This window comes from Bos indicus, chromosome 17, assembly GCF_029378745.1.
Source record: "Bos indicus isolate NIAB-ARS_2022 breed Sahiwal x Tharparkar chromosome 17, NIAB-ARS_B.indTharparkar_mat_pri_1.0, whole genome shotgun sequence".
NCBI classification, from domain to species: Eukaryota; Metazoa; Chordata; class Mammalia; order Artiodactyla; family Bovidae; genus Bos; species Bos indicus.
Window position 1 is genome coordinate 46138671 of NC_091776.1, and position 23067 is coordinate 46161737.

General features: G+C 52.5%; 1 protein-coding gene across 3 annotated transcripts in view; it reads right to left on the bottom strand.

Moving 5' to 3' along the window:
• The window catches only part of ADGRD1 (adhesion G protein-coupled receptor D1), a 176729-nt gene that overhangs the window by 29794 nt on the left and 123868 nt on the right, over positions 1–23067 (bottom strand). For all 3 annotated transcript variants that reach the window (XM_070769337.1, XM_019977882.2, XM_070769338.1), the window contains 3 exons: positions 5228–5331; positions 3479–3590; positions 822–975 (listed from right to left, as the gene is read on the bottom strand). In XM_070769337.1, coding sequence (XP_070625438.1) covers positions 822–975; positions 3479–3590; positions 5228–5331 — 370 coding nt within the window. The remainder of the gene's footprint in view (positions 1–821; positions 976–3478; positions 3591–5227; positions 5332–23067) is intronic.

A 23067-nucleotide genomic window follows, 5' to 3' on the forward strand; every position in this document is an offset into this window, starting at 1 on the left:
CTGGCAGGAAGCAGGGTCTCCTGTGCTCTGGTGCTCCACCACAAGATGGGCAAGGAGGAAGTTCAACAAACGAGTCACGACAATGGGGAGGTAACTCCCAAGATAAAGGACTACCATAACTGATGAAAGTTAGCTTTTAAAAAAACATAAGCATATAAAGTCTCTGTAAATTTTCCTAAGGGCTTGCTGCAAATTAAGAATTTATTCAAGAAAACCTACTAAAAATAGAGAGGAAAACAGAGAGACTAGGACACCTGGGCTACAATCTGCTCCACTCCAGGCAGGCATGGCTAACAAGACAGACGCCCTCCCCCGAGGCCCAATCCAAAGCCACAATATCTCCCTGGGGCAGACTGCCTGCATATCTCATTCTCCCTAGCACCACGGTGCAGAAACTCTATTCCAGGTAAGTGCAACCAAGAGATCGGAATTCCTTTCCGCCTCCAACCACAACCCACAGTCTACAGAGTCCACCCACCGTGTGACTGGCTGGGAACACAGGGCCCCGACTGCCCTCCCCCCAGGGCACCCATATACTGTGGTATTAGAGGCTACCTTCCCCGCCCAGCACCCCACATTAAAGCTGGGTGTCAATCCAAGAGAAGCTGGCCACTGTTCCCGTACTGGCTCAGGAACATGCCTCTGAGATCTTTTCTAGACAGAAGGGAAGCCAACCATTAGAACAGAACACTCCAAAGCACTCCCCATGGGAACTGACAGTACCTGGCCTCTTCAAGGTGTTTCACATGAAGATGAAATCGCAACCCACCGCTGCCCCCGGCCCCATGCCATCCCCACCTCCCCATCCCATCCCCACCTACCCCATCCTATCCCATAGTAGTAGCGGTGCTTGCTATCTTCTGATCCAAAGACCTTGATCACCATGCTGTACAGATGCAAGCCTTCTACCAGCATCCACGCAAAGGCGCTCAGGAAGAAGTAGTGCAGGAGCATGGCCAGCACCTGGCACGGGGCCTAGGATCAACGCAACGCATAGAAAATAAGCTCTTTCAGGGTGTGAGCAGTGCGTGTTTGCTGTTGTCTCAACCTCCCTCCACAGATTTTCTGGGGGTGCCTTATGGTCATGTGGCTTCATTTCTTTCTGGAGAGTCATGTTTTGCTTTTCCCGGGGGGAAGTGATTTGAGTGGAGCACGTGACTCAAGCAGTAGCCAATCAGAACCCCTCCCAGGTATAGTGATTGGTTCATGACAGGGCAGGGAATCGGCCCAACAAATCGGCATAAATATCCCCATCCCTGCCACAGGATTGGTTCAGGGGCGGGCATGTGACTGGCCAGGTGGATGGCCTGAGCTCCAGAGGGGGCGGAGCCATCAGCAAGCGGGTTTCCCTCATAGCTCCAGACCTAAGGACCCTAGGAGCTTATGAAGTAACCTTGGCTCTGCAGTTGGGAGGTGCTGCAGAGCAAAGTGTATGAGGGGAATGGAATTGAGGGGAAGAGACAAATCAGCATGTGACGTGTCTGTTTTAGTTCTCTACTTCAAGGTGTTGGTTATTTACCTGGAGCTGAACAGCCTGAGTGACACGGCCGCTTCTCTGGAGTTTACTCTCAATGGTGTGTAATAAACAAGAGATGTACAAACTATCTGTAATGTCTGCTTTTCTTGGCTGTTCGGGGCACTGATATCCAGAAGGCCCACCTGCCTTCTCTCTGACTAGATGAGGAGGGCAGCTGTGCTCCTCTCTGTTCAGAGCATCACGGGGCATCTGGTCCCTCCTGCTCCTAGTGTCATGGCCACAGCTTCAGGCTCAGCCATGTGGCCTCAGATTCTCCCGGGACCTCGATCAGAAATTTCAACCCCTCTCCCCCGGGGCCACTATGCTCTCTGTAAGTCCACAGCCACCCATCCCTAAGCTCAGATCAAAGGGCCAGGGAACCAGGAGTCAGGGAGGAAAACAAAGATGAAAACCAAGAACAACCATCTCTGTGGGGGCTCTATATCCTGTCCTCCCAAGGCCCCCTGGACAGTTAATTCTTTGGGGAAGAAAAAGGAACAAGTTGCTAAAATGCTGTGTTTCTTGTCACCAGGCTCTGTTAAAGTTAGATATAAATATGGGATACATCTACTATTTTTGTGGTCCCAGTATTCATGGCTCTGGGTCTTTTAGGACCAGTTTCCCCTTTGGTGTGGGGAGCACCTTACCCCCCTACACACACAGAGGCCTGGATGAGACCAGCCACCACAGTCACCTTTCCTGTCTGTCACAGAGGTCATCCAATGGGTGGATCACTCAAGCAGATCCACCCACTGGAGCCCTGCCTGGGATTTCAGACACCTGGGCTCTGAGAGGGAGAATACTCCCGGGTCCCTGAGATCATCATCTGGACAGTGGATGCCTGGACCACTTCCCCTCCTGCTGCCATCACACCGTGGGAGCTCACTCCTCTCAGTGTGGCCTGGGTCAGCAGCATCAGCCAGATACTGGATGGAAACAGAACTCCAGATCCTGCTGAACCTGAATCTACATTTTAAGAAAATCCCATGTGATGATCCACAGTGGAGTTTGAAAAGCATCCTGTAGGAGAGAATGAGGCTGGTGCAGGTTCTTCTGTCCAAGGCACAGCCAAGAACTTCTTAGATGCTTGGTTGAACCCCTAAACCTGCGAGCAGAGGAGAGTGGATCTCTCCTTAGGCAGCAGCCCCAGGACAGGCAGGTGGGCTGAGGACACTGCTGGGCATAAGGATAAGAGGCTCTGCTGACCCTCACGTAGGGGGATAAAGAGTTCATCTTCCTTTAGCCAAATGTGATTGTATCCCAGGACTGATTCATACCGCTCGGGTCTCTTTCTGTCCTAATTTAGAGCAAGCCCATCTCTGCTTCTCCTTCCCATCAACCAGGCTTATAACCCACATCACCCAAGCCTGGGTCATTCTGGTCTCAGCATTTGACTTACTGTGAGATCTAAGACTTCCGAAGCTCCCCAGAGAATTCCCTGCCTGATTCAAAGGGTACAGAAATGTGGGTCTAGGTTTCACAGTCTGTTTGTGGAGAGCACCTGCCCTGGGTAGTCAGAGGAGGGGTGTGGCTGTGTGCAGTCAGAGCAGAAATGGAGAGCAGTGTCTGCAGCAAGACTGCACGAGGTCAGATTTTGGTCGGCACTTACCTGGGCGAGTCACTATAACCCTCTGTGCCTCAGTCCTGCCTCTGTGGCATCACTTCCTGGGCTTGATATGAGGATTAACTGAGTGGATCTATGTAAGCCCTTAGCACAGCGTCCAGCATGCAGTCAGGGCCATACCTGTCTTCACTACCAAGACTGATGTGAGCAGGGAGGCCAGTTCATGCCGGTCATCTTCCCTGTCTCTCCCAGAGGAACCACAGCCTGGCTATCTAGTGGTCTGAACTTGGAGTTGAAATCAGCAGGTGCCACCCCTGCTGATGCCTCCCTGGTGATGGGAGGAGGGGATGGGAGGGAGGCCCACTGTGGACACATCAGGACCCAGGAGACCCACTCACCGTGCCCGGCTCGAAGCGGAAGCTGATAAGCAGCAGGACCTGGGCCACCAGGACAGCGCAGGACAGGTTGGCGTGGATGTGGTAACGCTGGTTCCGGATGGTGCTGACCGAGCTGGGGGCAGAGAGGCACTGGCTAAGCTGTGGCTTCCCCCTACTGCTCCTCCAAGAATCACCAAAGAGGTCTTGATAAGCCTGCCTGGGTGCTGCCACTTCTGGTTATGAACCATCAGTGCCTCCCTATTACTCCTGGAAATGACCCAGCTCATTCCACAGGCCCTGCAGGACCTGACCCTTGCCCATCACTCCGACTCAGCTCTTTCCTTCCTCTGGTCACAGACCCCTTTTTCTGGTTCTCCAAGATCCCCAGCCCGCTCCATCCTTGAGGTCTCTGCACCAGCTATTACTCTGCAGTAAAGTCCCTCCCCGGGTCTCCCCTTAGAGAGAACTTCCTGAGCCTGAGGGAGCCCACTTCCTCTCTAAACTGCCCTCAGGGCTCAGACGGCTGTGGAGATGTGTGTTCAGGCCTTCGCATCCTCACTTGTCATCTGCCTCCCCACCCCCACCCCCAATCAGGCATGCTTTTACTGTCTGGGGTGCAACTGCATCCTCAGAGGTGACTATAGGCCTGGGTGGGTTGGAGTGGGGGTGGTGATGGGTTTGGACTTGCTGAGCAAATAGCTGGGGAACAAGGGAATCAAAGCAGGAACATCCTGAGCATAACACTGAGGCCCCTCCAAACCCGCCTCCATCTCCTCTTACCTGGCTCAGATCCTACCAGAAGCTCCTGTGTACAGTGGGAACCCCCGCTCCACCCCTCAGAGTGCCCAGGTCCCTGGTGGGCTGCAGCAGGGGCCCAGGGAAGCTAACAGCTTCCCCTGCCATTGTGGCAGATCCCGGACCAACCAAACCAGGGACCCCCCTAGACAGACAGTCACCCAGGTGGCCAGTGTCCTCAGGGAACAGGGCAGGTGAGGAGGGGTGCCAACTTCCAGGAGGAACCCCGTGAGCAGAGGAAGCACCTGAGCACCCCTTGAGACTGAGGCCCATCCAGGTGTGAGTAACACGCCCTTCTTAGAAGTCCAACAGCTCTGAGGGGAGTGTGCAAACCTATCTTCCCGGCTGACTGCCCAGACTCTCGGCTCTGATCTTGTTTTTCTGTCCCAGTCCTGAAAGAGCCATGGGCAGACTTAGCTGCCAGTATCCACTTGGTGGCGGGGGTTGGAGGTATCCCCTCAAGCTCTGACCAGACTGATGTGACTTCAGTGGGCGGAAGGGGCCCTCCAGGGATCTTACCCCTGCGGCTTCCAGCAGCCCAGCCCCACAAGGATCTGGCTGCTTTGATAACATTTTGGGTGGGGGGGTGGGGGGCGGGAGGTCCTTTGTTCTGGCACTCACCTGGTCAAAAGCCAGAAAGTCCTGTGGGCTGGGGAACTTTTCAGAACTTTCCAGCTTAGCTCAAGCCAGGTGCCTTCCAATTCGACAGCCCTTCCTCTCTCCTCCGTCTTTTCCAGAACCCCACAGGCTCCCCACACCCCAGATCTCAAAACAAAAGGTACTTGAGGAACAACCATCCACCTGTCACACACTGTGTGTGCAGAATCTAAACAGAGGCCAGCATTTGCCATCCCATCCACACCCCCAGCCCAGTACAAGTGCCAGAAGGGAAATCGAGGTGGGCAGGGGTGGCACTGACATTCGCACGAAGCTGCCAACCTCCTGGCCCCCAGGGGAGAACAGAAGATGACTCACGAGAGCACGGCGAAGGTGACCAGCGTGATGGCCAGGCAGAGCACGGACAGAGAGCAGCCGATGTAGCTGATGGACGAGAGCGCCACCTGGTGTCCGCGTGTGAGCTGTGCGGGAAGCAGAGCGGAGGTGGTCAGCCATCTGGTCCAGGTCCTACAGGGGGACTTGCCCAGTGGTTAGTGCCACCCGAGCCTGACTGAGGGGAGGGAAGGTAGAGTTCAGGTTGGAAAGGGTCCCGGGCTAATGCACAGCTGAGCACCAGGTAGTCATCGGGCCGTTCTGAGTTGGTGGTGACTGACAGTCCCTGCCTCTGCCAGATACCCTGCTGTTGCCATCAAGAGGGCAAGGCCTTTGATGTTGGCCCTTGGTTCTGTACATTTCAGATGCTCCAAAAGGCTCCACCAATCTCTCAGATTCCTCCACCCACCAGTCTCTGTGAGCCTACTGCCTACCCCTCCCCCACCCATCCCCAAGCAGCCTGCCTGCTCCTTGCCTCCCTGTCTAGAATGTGACATCCACAGCTACCCAGGAGATGTAGTGTTTGCTTAAGAGCCTGATCCATAGGCCTTGGTTCAAGTCACAACATGCCCTTGTCCCCAGCCAATGACCTAGGAATGAATTTACACATGTAAAATGCTCAGAGCGACATAAGAGTTTGCTATTATCCCTGATGTCAAATACAGCATAAACAAACTCAGTGGGTTAAGTGGATGCAAAGTCACAAAGGATGGTGACAGAAACCACAGCTCACTTAAGAGACCAATCCAAGACTCCAGGAGCTAGCATCTCAAGGTCATACACATTTGAACCTGGGATCCAAGAAACTCCGTGCTCCCTAAGCCACACAACTAGAAGACCAGCTTCCGGCAGAGGTCACTGCAGTACACTTCCTGCTGGGGCTCATGGCTCCTCCCCCAGCATGAAAGACCCAGCCTGGAGTTCATTCTGCATCTGTGTCCAGCCCTGGACATCAAGGACCCTCCAGCCTTGTCCAGGACACCCAGAACCTTGACCTCCAGCTAAACCACCTTCTTCCCTGTTCATTGGGACCTGAGCATGCATGCTAAGTCACTTCAGTTACATCTGACTCTTTGTGACCCCATGGGCTGTAGCCAGCCAGGCTCCTCTGTCCATGGGGATTCTCCAGGCAAGAATACTGGACTGGGTTGCCATGTCCTCCTCCAGGGGATCTTTCCAACCCAGGGAATGAACCTGCATCTCCTGCATTGGCAGGCAGGTTCTTTACCACTGAGCCACCTGGGACCTAACCAGGAACAAAAGGAGGAAACACTGAGATCTGTAAAAGGGCTGTTGGCCAGGATAAGGGAAATGCTACAGGCACAGGAGGCCCCACCAGGAAACGTAAGTGGATCGCAAGGAACAATTTGGGAGCCAGCAGCTCTGGGCCTGAGGACTCATCACTTAATGGGGTCTACTTCCTTAAGATCTGAGTCACTCAACTCATCCCCAGGGGTCAGGAAACATTTCAGATCTCTGGCTGAAGGGAGGTGGGGAGGCTGAAGCCTGGACCCAGCAGCCCTAGACGTCAAGGCAGGGCCCTTGTGAGTAACTCCTATCTTTGCAGCACAGCAAGCTTCCTAGGCGGGTGGGGCCACTAGTGGACTCCTCCAGCAGCCTTCCTTCTCAGCAACATCACAAGATCTTGGATCCTAAACTTCCCCATCTGCAGATGGAACACACGGTGCTCCGAGTCATCAGATCCCTTAGGAAGACAAACGGAAATATATTCCTGGAGCCACGCTCCCACACGGTATCACTCAACACTCTAATTCCTGTGAGATGTTGTCACTGGTCTTCTGTGAAATGACGTTTCTGGTTTTAGATAAGTTTCAGAGAAGTTGCACTCTCTATCTGCCTTTAAAGATGTTTTGGTGAATATAAGCAATATAAGGCTTCTGAGAAATCCTACAGGTGAATATACATATATATATATATATAGAGAGAGAGAGCTGTGTTAAACTTGGCATTTCTCAAACTCTTTGGGGGAGGGGAATAGAGTACATCTTTGGAAGTGCTGTTACTTCAAGTGATGCTTTTGAGAAACGGAAATGAAAACCCAAAGAGGAAACACTAACATTATACTGACTATGTCATCTTTCCTTGCTGTCTCATAAGACAATAGAAGTGTCTTGTCACAGTTACAATGATCCTTGCCAACAAGAGAAGGTTTGAAGTGTTGGTTACCAGAGTTTATAGACATCAGCAGGCCATCAACAGTTCTTGGAAACTGAGATTGACCTCGGCAGCACTCACTAAATTGAAATTAACTTAAATGACCAATGGAAATGCCAGCAAATGAAATATAGCCCCATGTCTGTATCAACAAGGTAGGCTGGCTCTGGTGACATGCTCACCCCGTTGCCACTGGGAAGTCCCCTCCCTAGTCTGGCCCTGAAGCGCAAGTTCTGTGCATGGAGTCCTCTGCACCCTGAGGTCTCAGCTCATCCCCCTCCCTGTTCATCGCTCTACTGCCCAAACATCTCACATCCCCTCAGTGTGAGCATCCCACTCTCTGACACCAGTCACATTTCATGGGGGGAGTCTTCTCTCTCCCAGAGAGATGGGGGGCTCTTTGAGGACAGAGATCACGTTCCTGAAATTTCCACTGCCTGATCACCCACAGCTCTGAGACCAGCAGGTACTACTGAGAATGAGGGTTCATTTGCTGAAGGTTTCAGGGTAGAAAGAGCCCTGGAGTCTATTCCCGACTCCCCCACTGATTCACCATAAAAGATGAATTTAATGTACACCATTTTGTGTATACCTCTTAGAAAAATAATGAAACTTTACCTCCTCCATTCACAGAGCTCTAGTGAGCTTCCTGTGGGCTCATGTGAGGTTCACTGCACAGCATAAAAGCTTCCAGATGTGAGGGCTATACCTGGCCAGCCACACTCACTGAAATCTTTGCCTGCTTTCTGCACACAGGCTCTGCCTAGTGCTTCTGAAAAATGAGAGTCCAGCCCTAGCCTCATACCCACAGCTACCCAGTACTCTACCATATGCCCCGCAGCCCCACTGTCAACCAACCTGCGGAAAACTGAAAGTGTTAGTTGCTCAGTCTGATATTTGCAACCCGATGCAAAGAATTCTTTGTAACCAGGCTCTTCTGTCCATGGAATTCTCCAGGCAATAATCATGGAGTGGGTAGCCATTCCCTTCTCCAGGGGATCTTCCTGACCCAGGGATCAAACCTGGGTCTCCTGGATTGCAATAAGATTTTTTACCATCTGAGTTACCACAGAAGCCCTCAACCAACCCTATTATCAACCAACTCAACCATCAACCCACACCACCATCAGCCAACCTCACCATCAACAACTTTATTATCAACCAATTCTACACCAGCACCCAACCCCACATCATCTGTCAATCTCACCAGCAACCAACCCCACCATCAGCTAATCTCACCATCAACCAACCCCACTGTCAATCAACCCCACCATCAGCCAACCCTATTATCAACCAACTCAACCCATCAACCAACCTTACCATTAATCAAAACTCACCATCAACCTATTTTTCATCACAGCTTTTACCAACCCCACCAAAGCCAGCCTTAAGCCAACCACAATAGGGAACACTTTAAAAATGAGATAAGGCCCCTTCCTCGAGCAGAACTATTATCCTGGTTGCTGCTGCTGCTGCTAAGTCACTTCAGTCGTGTCCAACTCTGTGCGACCCCATAGATGGCAGCCCACCAGGCTCCCCTATCCCTGCGATTCTCTAGGCAAGCATACTGGAGTGGATTGCCATTTCCTTCTCCAATGCATGAAAGTGAAAAGTCAAAGTGAAGTTGCTCAGTCGTGTCCGACTCTTAGCGACCCATGGACTGCAGCCTACCCGGCTCCTCAGTCCATGGGATTTTCCAGGTAAGAGTACTAGAGTGGGGTGCCATTGCCTTCTTAGCCAGTCTCAAAATGCTCATACAGAGCAGAAGGCAAGCTATTAATATATCGGAAGGTCATACTTTACACGGCACTTGCATGATAAAGCAAGCCTATGAGGGGAAAATGAGAGGTGATCAGAAGGACCTTTGAAAACCTCTCAGGTCCCCTACAAACCATGGTCTGTGCAGGTAACCTCATACATCATTCTTCAGCACAGTGGTCCAAGTAGCACTGAGGCAGACCACAGGAGGAACCTGCCTGCAGAAGTTAGAGTCTTCAAATTTTTCTTGTTTAAAACAGCTGTCAAATCCACAGAGCAGAACAGTGTGTGTGTTGGTGTTGGGATAATCTGAGAGACTCTGCTTGCCTGAAGGGTTTACTCCCCCTCTCTTTTTATATAAGAGCTTGATAACTTTAACGCATGTTCAGCCCACTGGTTTGCCAGTGTGTTAAGTGAACTTGTGTTAAACATGGCTCCACTGTAAGCAGCCAACAGCCTGTGCCTTGTGAAGTTGGATAGGAGGGAAAGTGGACTTCACACTGGCCCCAGCATGCAACCGGAAGCAGACAGAGAGGACAGGAGAGGACCTCCTGGACCAGAAGCAGGGTGCACTCTAGTGGTGAGGTCCATGGAGACAAGGGTTGTCTGTCTTGCTCCTGTCCAGATCCCCAGCGTCTGACAAGGACTGGCAAACTCTAGATGTTCGAGAGATGAACCAAAGATCAGATTCACCTGCATTCACTGCAGACTGGATGGTTAAGATGGGGAGAACAGAAGTGCCTTTATTGGGCATCTACTGTATACAGGCACCAAACCAGCAAAGGAGGCTGTGAGTGGGGATCGTGGTTCTCATGTTGAAGAAACATGACTGCTCATCACTGCACAGCTGGCGAGGAAGTACTGGACTGACCCCAGATGGCCTGGACCCCCATCGGCAGCAAGCATGTATTAAGCACCCACTGAGTGCCAAGCCTGGGGCTTAACTTGCAGGAGAGAAAGCAGATAATGAACAAAGCACAAACAGATACTGATAAATACATGAGTGAATAAATAAGGTCACTAGTTCTGAGCTTGATCAGGCTTAGATAATCAAAGGCCTTGCTGGAGGTTACTGTCGGGGACAGGAGGGGGTACCTAGACGTGAGAGTCATTCCAGGTCCTCTCTCTCCCCTCAGAGCTCATCCCCACCCAGTCCTGTTGGCTCCTCTGCTAACATGCAGGCATACATCTCTCCTTATCCTCAGTTTCCAGAGCCTCTATCTTAACCTCCTCTACTTCTTGGACTGCCTCGCTGCTCCCCGACTGCACCCCATCTTCAGCCAAGTCTCCACTTGGCTGAGCAGACATGGGTCTGACATGGGTCTGAGCTCACCCACCTCCTGGGCACCCTTGCACCCAGAATGAAATCCTTGTTCCTGCCCGGGTCTGCAAGGCCCCCAGTGCTCAGTCCCGCCAGCATCTCTGCCTCACCACCTTACTCACTTACTCTTTCAGGAGGGTCCACACAGGAAAGGAAGGCCTTCCCAGGAATTCAGCAGAGGGGACTGAACATAGGAAGTGGGGGACAAAGTCTGGGAACCCTCGGAAAAGGAGATGATGGTGACAGTCCCCAGAGAACAGCCACAGCAAGAACTTCTACCCTTGTAGGGTGGGAAGGACAACAGGAGGGGGTGATGTGAGCAGAGCCAGGACCACTGGAGAGCTGGAAACACAACAGGCCTGTCCCCTGAGCTGGGGTCCTGGGGGGAGGGCGGTACAGCGGGAGCAGGGACCACGGAGGGGCCATGGGCGGCATAGGAGCATCTGAGCAGAGAGCAGACCGGTGTCACTTCATGCCTGCCTCTCATTGGCTGGGCTCGGCAGGAAGCCAGTTGTCAAGGGAACCTGTGGCTGAGCAGAGTGAAGGACAAGTGGGGACAATCTGAGAGCGTGCAGCCCACCCGCTGGGTCAGCCCAGATGTAGATGCTCTCAGCCCCTCACTGCTCCTGGACCCTGCGTTCCATCAATTTCCCCTGCCTCCACCACCCCACCCCTGGCTCTTTGCAAGGCCTGCTCCGTCCTGCCTTCTGGTCTACCTTCTGCTGGGACCCAGGCTCTGCTGGAGCCTGCCCCTCCCCTGGTCCCCTCTGACCCTGGCTAAACCACGTGCCTTCCTTCAGCCCTGGACAGGAGGGGTATGTGGCTCACTGGGCAGCCGAGGTTTGACAACAGTCTCCGGGCTTAATCATCTGTGGGTTTCACTAGCAACACCCTCTGCACGCAGTCCAGACTGCAGGTGACTTTCACTATGTTCCAGTGATGGAAATGAGACCAGAGCTCCAAGCTTCTCGGCTGCTTGAAGGGCACCATCGTGAACTACAGGGGTGCACTGGTGGGGGAGAAACCCCACCAGATGCACGAAGACTGGGGTCCATGTCTTTAAAAAGGTGTCATCGACCTGCCTTCCTCAGGCTAGTCACCTCATCAGCAGAGTCAGCTGGGGGCTAGAACTGAGCCATTTCACTCCCTGGTTACCCAGACCAGGCCCCTCGGGCTGTCTTAACCATCTCCACTCAGTCATACAGCTGTGTACCAGTCTGAGGCTGACTGGGAAGACTACTTCAGTCTTTTAAAAAAAAATGAGAAATTTAATTCAGGGCAATGTTTGCAAAGGGGAACAGAGATGCCACAGGAATGATGGTGTTACCCAGGTATTAATTAAATCACAGCCGGAAGCCACCTGCCTTGGTCAAAGGTCACCTGGGGAAGCCAGGGCCACGGGCTGGAGGAGCTGCCAGAAGGAGGCTGCAGAGACAAGGCCATTGCCAGGAAAGCTGCCTGAGGCTCAGGGAGAGAGGATGGCACTTGGCTTCACCCTTCCCATCTTCTGCCAGAGCCCCAAAGGGCAGCCAGCACTGGTCAGCCCTAGGATGCTGAGTCCAGCAGGGGGAGGGGTGAGTCTGAGAGCAAAGGCCCAGGATCCAGACATGCCTAGGGTCCTGGGGATTGGATCCCTCCTGCATCCAGCCCTGGGCAGCTGGGCCGTGGGTGTCAGGGAGCCCGTGCCTCTGCCCCTGAGCCTGCCAACATGGCTGGGAGGCTGCCAGCTCCCAAGATGCTAACTGGAAGCTGTGTGATATCCGGCTTTACACGTGGGGGTGGGGATCAGGGGGAACTCGGCTTTATACGTGGGGGTGAGGATCAGGGGGAACTCAAGACGGAGATTGCAAAGCACACAGAGCAACTGTTGTGGGAGGCATATGGACGATGGGGTGACATGGAGCCAACACACCAGCCACCCCAACACTCTCTGCACAGAGGCAGGGCTGGAGCAGACCTCCCCATAAATGGTGGCTTCAAGCACCTAGCTACGAGAAGTTCAAACCTTGGGCTGTTCTACCCAGCAAGTCTACTGCGGTGATTTGTCCTACAGACGCACTTGCAGTGACGGGAAGGGTGTCTGCTCACAGATATTTATTGTTTGCAGCAGCCAAAGACTGTTGTCACCTGACATGGATCCACAGAGGCTTAGAGAAATCCCGGGGTTGAGGGTGGGGGAAGGGGGGTACCCAGTGGTGAAAATGAATGAGGCAGGTCCGCGTAGACAGAGATGAAGCAGTCGCCAGGATGTACTGATACGTCTCTCAAAAGCACAGAATGGTTTTTACAGCACACAACTCTGTGTTTAAGGAGCAGAGGGTGACACGGAGACTGTCTCTGAGGTGAGAGAGTCAGCCCTGCTCTGGGCAGGGGGCTGGGAGACACGAGAAGGGATGGGGCCCACGTGTTCAGCTCCACCTTCTGTGTTATTTACTGCATTTTCCCAAGTAGCGCAGCATCTTTACAGCAAGCATAGCCTGAGAAATTGGCCCTGGCGTTGTCTCAGTCCTGCAAGGAGCCCTCGGGCTCCTGCAGGGCCCCTCACCCCTGACATGGGGGGAGGTAACTTCTCCAAGAGGGTCCCCTTTCCCATCACCATGTGGTGATCCATCATGTTTATGACAAAAAATGCAGAGTGCACCCAATCTGGGTCAGAATGCACTTCAGTCCCCAGCTCAGTCCTCCAGCCCAGAGCTAACCACCTTGAATGGCTACAGAACCCTTGGGCTCTCTGCCCTGCGTTCTGTCTCTCCCTCCTGTTGGCCTCCTTCTGGCAGGTGGGCTGCACAGCAGTCTTTTTACCTCCAGATGGAGATGCCCCTGGCTCCACCCTGACTCCACCCCTGCATCCTCCCTCCTGGCAGCTACCCTCACCGCCTTCCCCGCAGGAAGCAAGCTCTCCCTCCTGAAGGGGGTTCAGAGACAGGAGCCCTTGGGATCCCACCGTCAGCTCCCCCTGAGCAGAGGTTTCTCAGAAGAGTCTAGGATAAATAAAGCAATAGCTGCTTTTCCTCTAAGGTAGTAGCCTGGGTCTGGTTGAAGGACAGGAGGATAATTAAATTTGCCAGGAGGGGATGCTGAGCCCACAGCAAGGCACTGTCCCTAGGACAGCAGGGTCAGGTTCATGGACAAGCTGAGCTCCCCAAACATCTGATTCCTCCTCCTGCAACTCTTTCCCAGGTGGGCCCAGTGCCTGCATGCCTGGGGTTCTAGCGGGGAGAGAAGGATGACAGGCAGTGGCCCAGCCCCAGAGCTCAGCCAACGTGCCCACCAGAGAGGCAGCAAGGAAAGGGCCCTGGGAGCCCTGGAGGGAGGCAGGAGGGAGAGAAATGGGAGGGGGAGAGGACGAGAAGGGAGAGAGATGGGAGAGGCAGGGGAGGGGGAAGGGAGGAGGGAGAAGGGAGGCACTCTCTGCAGTCCCCAGTGCCCAGCTCAGCACCATCACAGGCTCTCAGGCTCCATGGAGGTGCAGGGTCAGAAGAGGAAGTTCCTGGTCCACACACAGCCTGAAGGCCTTGGCTGGTGAATCAGCAAAAGGGAGAGAGCAGGTGGGCTTCCCTGGTGGTGCAGATGGTCAAGAATCTGCCTGCAATGCAGGAGACCTGGGTTCGATCCTCGGTTTGGAAGATGCCCCAGAGAAGGGAATGGCGATCCACTCCAGTATTCTTGCCCAGAGAATCCCAAGAACAGAGGAGCCTGGTGGGCTACAGTTCATGGGGTTTCAAAGACTCGGACACAACCGAGCAAATAACACACACGCACAGAGGGCAGGTGTGCAAGTCAGAGCCCAGAGGACGAGCCAGGACCCAGTGGGAGCCTGTCAGCTCCCCCTTTTGCTACATAACAGACCAGGGAACTGAGGAGTGATGTAGGGAGACTTTCTGGATCCATAAGAGAAAGGCATTTAGGACAGCCCCCTTCTGTGGAAACCCACAGGGTGAGGCATTACACCCTGGGAGAGAAAAGGGCAAAACAAGAGACTTTTCAGCTCCCTCCTCCCACAGGACTCCCATTAACAGGGAAATAGTAGTCCCGACTCTGCCCAGAGCACAGGACCCTACTGTCCTTTCAAAGAATGAAAGGAGAAGGACGACGCTGGGACACATGCTCTGACACTGCCATGTAGGGAGGTCTGGGGTCCCCAGGCTCAGGGGACCCCAGTCCCCTGCCTACTCCTGTCTGACATGGCTCCACTGGCCACATCCCAGGTGGGTGCCGCTGCTGACATCACTGCAGTCTCGGTCAGCCTGAGTGCCTGGGGCTGGGTGTTCATAGCTCAGTACTCATGACTCAGTGCTTGGAGCTCAGTACTTGGGCTGGGTGCTCTAACTCAGTACTAACAACTGGGTGCTTGGAGTTCAGTTCTCAGGGCTGAGATGCATCTGACTCCCTACTACAACTCCACAAGGAGAGGGTCCCCACTCATGTCACAGGCAGGTAAGCTGAGGTTCAGAGAAGGCACTTGCCCAAAGCCATGCAGAGTGTTAGGGGATGGACCAAGCATTCAACTGACCAAGAGACAGAATGGGGCCACTGCTTAGGGATAGAGCTGTACACAGTAGGTACTCATCAGAGTAAGTGATGTGCACCCTTGGAGACATCATCCTGATGGTGAACTGAGCCCTCTGCCAGCACCAACTAAATCCTGGCCCAGTCTGTCTCTGATACACCCACCAGGACCACAAATACAGCTCAGAGAGGGGCCAGTTCACTAGCCCCAGGGCTGCCTTGTAATTAGGTTCCACCCCACACCCACCCTGTGCCCTCCCTGGCAGCCAGAGCTGGGGGCATAGCCTCAGGTGGCTGCAGCCCAGGCGATCCTCTAACCACTGGCCCCGAGTGGACATGGGCCCTGAGAGGTCGGGGGAGGGGCTCTGGTGAAAGCAGGTGCCCCCCCCACCACTGCAGCTCCAGGCTCAGGAAGGCGTGGTGTGCCCCAGCCATGGCCTTCCTTTCCCACCAGTGGCTAGATTTAGAAATGCCCAGAAAAACCTGGAGTTTGCTTCAGGACATGGACTCCTCTGAGTCAGAGACCACAAACACCATTGCCCTCAGAGAGGCAGCTTATATAAATTCATGAGGCCATCTGGGAGCTTGCATACATAATAAACAAGCAAGACTATTCTTCCAAAAAGAAACATCTTTATCTGCATTTCTTTTCCCAAAGTTCCTCTTAGTGGATATGTCATTTCTCTTCCCTAGAAAAGAATAAGCAGCATTTTGCTGCCTTCCTAAAAACACAATGCGAACATGATGATGAATGGCCCCTCGTGAGGAAGGCAATAGGGAGTGGTGGGGGCTGTGGAGAACTGCAGTGCAGACCCCTGCCTGCAGGGGCCATGGCTGCTTGCTCAGGAGTGGAAGCTCTCTATGGTCAGATCTTTTTTTCCTTTTTTTAAAAAAGAAAACCAGAAATCCAAAATTTTAGATAACAGCTGAATTTTGAAGTATCGACAAATGACAAAAAGGCCATCATTAAAAAGTCTACAAATAACAAATGCTGGAGAGGATGTGGAGAAAAAGGAACCCTCCTACAGTGTTTTTGGGAATGTAAATTGGTAGAGCCATTATGAAGAACAGTATGAAGATTACTCAAAACACAAAAAATAGAGCTACCATACGATCTAGTGATCCCACTCTTGGGCATATATCTGGAGAAAACTATAATTCAAAAAGGTACATGCACCCCTAAGTTCACTGCAGCGCTATTTCCAACAGCCAAGACAAATCAGTTCAGCTCAGTTCACTCAGTTGTGTCCAACTCTTTGCGACCCTGTGAACCGCAGCATGCCAGGCCTGCCTGTCCATCACCAACTCCCGGAGTTCACCCAAACTCACGTCTGTTGAGCCATCCAACCATCTCATCCTCTGTCATCCCCTTCTCCTCCTGCCCTCAATCTTTCCCAGCATCAGGGTCTTTCAGACAAAGACAAATATCATGTGATATCACTTATATGAGGAACCTAAAATATGATACAAAAGAACTTATCTATGCAACAGAAACAGACTCACAGACATAGAGAATAGATTTGTGGTTGCCAAGGGAGAAGGGAGCTGGGGGAGGGAAGGACTGCAAGTTTGGGGTTAGCAGATCAAACAGTTATATACAGGATGGATAAACAACAAGGGCCACTGTATCGCACAGGGAAATATATTCACTATTCTGTGATAAACCATAATGAAAGCAAATAGGTATATATGCATAACTGAGTCACTTTGTTGTACAGTAGAAATTAATACAATATTGTAAATCAACTATACATCAATAAAATAATTTTTTAAAAAAAGAAATATTGACAAATGGGGGGCTTCCCTGATGGCTCAGACAGTAAAGAATCTGCCTGCAATGCAACAGACCTGGGTTCGATCCCTGAGTCAGGAAGATCCCTTGGAGAAGGGAATGGCAACCCACTCTAGTATTCTTGCTTGGATAACCCCATGGACAGAGGAGCCTGGCGGGCCACATTCCATGGGATGGCAAAGAGTTGGACGTGACTGAGCAACTAACACTTTCACGGACAAAAGGGCTAACCAAAACAGGTCTACGGGCCAAGTCAGCCTGCAGACCACAGGCTGTGACCCTGTCTTAGGGAACTGCTCCTTCCCCAGGCTACCTGGCTGATGGGAACATGAGGGGGCCCCTGGGGTCCAGCTCTCCCAGGGGCACCTGTCCTGGCACAGAGCTCCTGCCCCCACCAGGATAGATGCCCACACTCAGGCTGCTCTGAAAGAGCCCACGAGGGAGCCAGGGGCCAGCACCCTGGAGAAAGTCTGAGCTGTGCTGCGTGGGCCTCCAGTGCTCCTGCCGGTTCTGGGCTGTGCTCACCACCACCTCACCTTGGGCATTACCAGGTTCAGCCATCACCATGACTGTCTGTCATAGCACAGCTTTCCCACATTAGACAGCAAGCCTGTGCTCTGAAATGCAAGCCTCGGGTGGGGATCCCAGACACAGGAAGGACTGAATTCCCCCTAAGGCAAGAGATACCTTCAGCCTTTGTTCCAGAGTCTCTCTGTTCTCACCTCCTCCAAATTCTGCCTGTTCTGATTTCCCTGCCTATAAATTCCATGCATAAGTCTGACACTGCGGTTACCGTCGCTTCAACAAGAAACCCACCTGCCCCTATCCCCGGATCCTGCCTGGACCAGCCCACCTGAGCAGCCCGACAGTGGGAGCCTCTGTTCCTCGGTCCCCGGTGCCCCCTGCTGGTCAATCCTTGGAGATGAGGGAGGTTCTAGCATCTGTGCACCTGCAGTCCCTGTGCCTGGGAATCAGGGTTACAGACTAACCCCACATGCACTCAGCATTCCAGTGTCCAGCAAGAACACTCTGTGTTTCCCTAAGCTCCTCTCCCGGGTGGAACTGACTCCCTCATCCACGCACTTGTTCAGCCACATGGCACTGGGAGTCAGGAAGAGCCCTCAATGATATGCTCTCGGTCTTTAGCAACTGCTTCTCCAAGCTGTGAATCGTTACTCACTCATTTGGGATCATTCCACACAAGTGCATCAGTGGGAATGTATCACACAGGCCGGGGTTCAGCCCAGTCTCTCTTGACTCTTATTTGACTCACTCTGGGAGGAAAGGTCTTCCAAGAGCCAACCACCAAGGAGGAAGCTGGGTGGGAGAGGAGCCAGGAGAGACAGACAGAGAGAAGGGCTGACAGGTGGATGTAAGCTCAGAGGAGAGAACCTGTCCAAGACCCTGAGACCTGGGCCAGGAGGCAGAGCTTAGGAAGATTCAGCCTCAACATCAGGAAAATAAAAGCATCTGTGCTGTTTTTACTAATTCTCCAAAAGCACCACGGATCTGGCATCTACTTGTGATAACTGCCTTGTTTTTTTTTAAATGTTCATGAAAATGTTCATTTTTAGCATGGATAATTTTAAACCATTTTCAAATCGACCTTTCCTGGCAATGAGTAGATATGATTTGCTTCCATGAAGACACCCACAGGCTGTCTAAATCTGGCATCGCCGCTGAGTAGGGATGGATCTGTAATCACAGATGCTCTGTGACCCCGGTTTCTTAGTTTCCTGGACCGAGCTCCTCCCTTCCATCCTCTCCCACCCACAGGCACAAACACAACTTCCTGCTGAGTGTTGGGAGCCCCTGCCCGTTCCCACTGCTCTGCAGACCTACCCACATCATACAGGAAATCAGATTTAGTCCTTGGTATTTTAAGGATCAGGGTTTCCCAGGTGGCGCTAGTGGTAAAGACTCTGCCTCCCAATGCAGGAGATACAAGAGATGCGGGTTCAATCCCTGGCTGGGGAAGATCCCCTGGAGGAGGGCATGGCAGCCCACTCCAGTATTCTTGCCTGGAGAATCCCATGGACAGAGGAGACTGGTGGGCCACAGCCCATGGGATCGCATAGTCCGACATGACTGAAGTGACTTAGCACACACACACCCATGTAAAGGATGCAGAGGAGGAAGCTCTGCTTGTGGGCCATCCATGGGCATGGCCACCAGCCTAAGCTTTGGGGTTGGAGAGCAGAGCTCAGTTCTAGACTCTGTCCCCAGGTGACCTCAGGCAAGTCCCCAAGCCCTCATCTGTGATGGTGATGGTGACAGTCCCCCACCCCCCACCCACATGGCAAGGCCCGAAGGAGGCAACAGACCCCAAGCAGTCCTGTCTTAACTGTCATCAGCCGGCACCCAGCTCTGTGACCCACCCTTGGACCACAGTTGCCTCCAAGGACTCCAGAACTGCCCTTGTCAGGGGAGCACCCTGAAGACCCCGCTGTGGGCAGAACACTAGCCCTGCTGACTCTGGGTCTGCCCTGCCTGCGGCTCACTGTCTTCTTTGTTTCTTGTGTCCCTGGAACTCCTCTCCCCAAAGGCAGTCTCACTAGCTTCCTCTGCACCTAACTTCCTGGCGGGGATCTGTCCGACTCCCTCCTTTCAGACCCCAACCAAGATCACCCAAGATCATCCGTCTCTAGTGAGCACACACTTGGAATCAGACTAACCCTAATCCGCCCTTCTTATCTGTAATGATTGGCCTGGCCATTTTCACAGGACGTGAGCACAAGCTTGACCTGACTTTTACAGAGGAGATGGCTGTACCCAGGGTCTATTCAGAGAGCGGTCTGGAGCCAGTACAGCCTGAGCACTACTCAGGCCCCATCCGGACCTGTGGAGCCTAGGTCAGCATCTTCACAAGACCCAGTGGTCCCTGAGCACGCGCAGTTCAGGCTGCTGGTCTGTGGGCATCGGACTGGGCCAGGCCACGGATACACCTCTGACACGTGGCCTAGAAAGGATAATTAACGACACATCTAAACAATCGAGAGATTTTGCACAAAACTAATCTCCAGTTTTACTCAATTAAAGAAGGGGCAGCAGCATCTGCATCCGCAGTGGCTGCCCGGTCAGCTGGGTGAGGGGTCTCAATTCACCTTGCCCCCACCCTCCATGATGGCCCCCACTCGCACCACTCTCAGCCCCCCAGACATTCAGGTCTGAAGTCCCCGGCACCTTTCCTGGGAGCTGCACCAGCCCCTGGCCACTTCTGCTCAAGCCTTTGCATCTGCTGCTCCCTTCTCTCACGTCTGCATGGTTCTTCCCTCACTCCCCTGGGGTGTCTACCCATCACCCCCAGCTCAGGAGGCCCTGCGGGGACACCTCTGTCTTCCCACCTTACCCTACCATGACTGCCTTCACATGCTGTGTCTCCATCCCCACTCAAGATCTTGAGCACTGAACTTTCCAGAATAAGGCAAAACCTAGGGGTCACTTGGAACTCAGCAATTCACTGATGAATGGATGGACGACAGGCCGGGCCACCCCGCCCTCTGGGCCTCACTTTCTCCACTTGTCAAGGAAGGGGGCTTGGCCACAGGACCACATAGGTTCCCCGTCGAGGCAGCACAGTGCCTCTTCCAGGGACTAAAGAGAGTGGCTGGATCTTCCCCATGACACCAGAGGGACGCTGAGTGAGCCATGAGGGCCAAGGCCCTGGCAGGAGGGAGGACAAAGGGGCCGGTGTGGAGGACAGAGGGGAGGACTGAGCCTCTTGGAGGCCGTGCTCCTCATTTCTGGAGCCTGAGGTGCTAAGAGACACGAGTGGGAGCAGAACCTGTGGACCAGGACAAGCAAGGGAGGCAGAGAAAGGAGCCAAGTGGATGGACGGCTAGAATGGGTCCCCCTCTTGCAGTCAAAGTAGCTGATGCTTGGGTCCTGCAAATAGGGACTTACCCTCTCCACTTCAAGGCACTCTTGCTGTCTTATTTCATTTTTCTTTAAATCACTAGCAGTTGCCCCCGGCTGGTCTCCCCAGCTACCATTGGTTCCCAACCCAGCATGCTCCCTGATTTAGGATCAAAGAACTGCAGGTCAACAAGAGAAAGGGTTTTGACTGAACACACGGGAAGGATGGAAACGGAAAGGGAGGAGCACCGATCAACTCATTCCTAAATGTCACACCTTTAAAAAAACATTCCCACTGGGAATGTTTGGGGCTCATACCTGCCTGGACAAAGACTCACCACGAAGGGTGCTGGGCGGAGAGGTGGGCTCATGCCCCTCAGGCCTATGATAGAACCATCTGCTCTGAACCTCTAAAAACTCACTACCCAAAGGACCCAGACACGTCAGACCTGGGCTTCATTTCATGCATCATCAGGATTCCCAGGCAAAACCCAGAGGCTCTTGGTGACTCTGTCTGATGGGGTTGCTGAAAAGTGTGCTTACCCAACTCTCACTTGATGCTTCATCACAAGACCAAAGGGGGTCGTCTGTCCAGATAGACAGCATTGGGCATGTACACGCATGGACTGTGTAGGGGGTGTCTGGCCCCCCCACGTCCGCTGGAAGTCCTCTCTGGAGTCTCCGTAAGTAATTCACAGTCTGCTTGGAAAACCCATGATGTGCTTTGCAAACAGAAAGATCCCCATGCTCACTGCCCTCCCTCCATATACACCAACCTCATCTATTCATGCCTCCTGTCCTCTGCACTTGCTGGTTCTTAACCCGGAATATTCCTCTCCCAGGCCTTCTAGAGATGAGCCTCTTCTGGCCATTCAATTGTCACTTCCTCAGAGACACCTGCCTCCTCCCCACCACCTCCCTCCTCCCCGCCTGCCATCTCTTCCATCCTTCTCCCCAAGGGTCTTCCTAAACTTATTGCTCTTTGAAATTACCTATTTAGTTGCTAATTTGTTTATGATCTGTCTTTCCCACTAGAATATAAACTACTCCAAAGCAGAAACACACGGCTTTTCTTGTTTACAAATGAAACTCCAGGCCTGACACCTTAGGTCCCTGATGGGTATTTGTCGAATGATGGTGGATGAGATTTCGATCCTTAGGTAAACACCGCTTGCAGCCTGGGTGTTGCTATAGAAATCTCTCCTTCCCTAACAAAACTGATACAATCGTGGGCTTATCAAATATTTGCTGACACCCAATATATGCAGCACTTGGACTACAAAACCTCAGGAGAATAGAGTCTGTTCATAAACAGACAGACCCAAGAATGGATGTGCCCCGAGAGAATGGGTCCCTGTTAACTGGAGGTGGATTTGCCGGAGTGCCTCCCAGGGAAGGTCATATGGCCAAAGAGACTCACCCAGTGCTGGCATCTCACTTCCCAGCAGGGTTCAGCTCTGCTGACGAAGGAGGAAGAAGAGGTCCCTACCCAGCTCTTGCCTCACTATTCTGAGAACTCTGTCCCAGCATCACCCAAAATCTTCAAAAGGAGCCAGAAATTCAGAGTCATAAATAAAATTTTTCAATTTCCAAAACACAGTATGGGATGAAACCAAACTTGTCTCTAGGTGCCTGGCCTGCTCTGCTTCTTAGGAGATCCCAGGAGGCATCCCATCACCTCGCTGCTCTCCCGCCCCCACCAGTAAAACTCAATTTCCTTTGGGGCCCTAAGAAGCCAAGGAAGCCATCACGCACAGGGACCCATTGTGGCTCAGAGAATCCCATGCAGGGCATTTGCATTTTCGTTTTGCCTTGTCAACAGCAGAAATTTATTTCTCACAGTTCTGGAGGCTGGAAGTCTGAGATCAGAGTGCCAACACAGTCAGGTTCTGGTGAGGGCCCACAGACTGGACTGCCAAGTTCTCTCTGTGTTCTCACATGGTGGAAGGGGGCAAAAGAGCTTTCTTGGGTGTCTTTCATAAGGGGACTAATCCTGTTCATGACCATCACATTAAGTATTAGGATTCCAATGTGTGAGTTTTAGGGGGACACAAAGTTCATGCCATATCATTATCATTGTTGTAATTATTCCATCTATGACTATATAAGATTTTATCTAGTATAGAGTTGGTGGACATTTGGATGATTTCCAGATCTGAGTTATAAGTAAAGAAGCTACGAACACTTCTGCACATAACTTTTGTCATTTCTTCATTCCTGTCTGTAGAATTGCTCTATCACAGGGCAAGAAATACTTTTAGTAAGTCTAAGGTTTGGCCCACCTAACATCTGTCTTGTTCTTATATAAACACAAGTGTGGGGGACGGAAATGGGGGGAGGGTAGGTAGGGAGAGGCAGTTTGAGATAATATTCTTTTTATTAATTAATTGTATTACTTTTGGTTGCAGTGGGGCT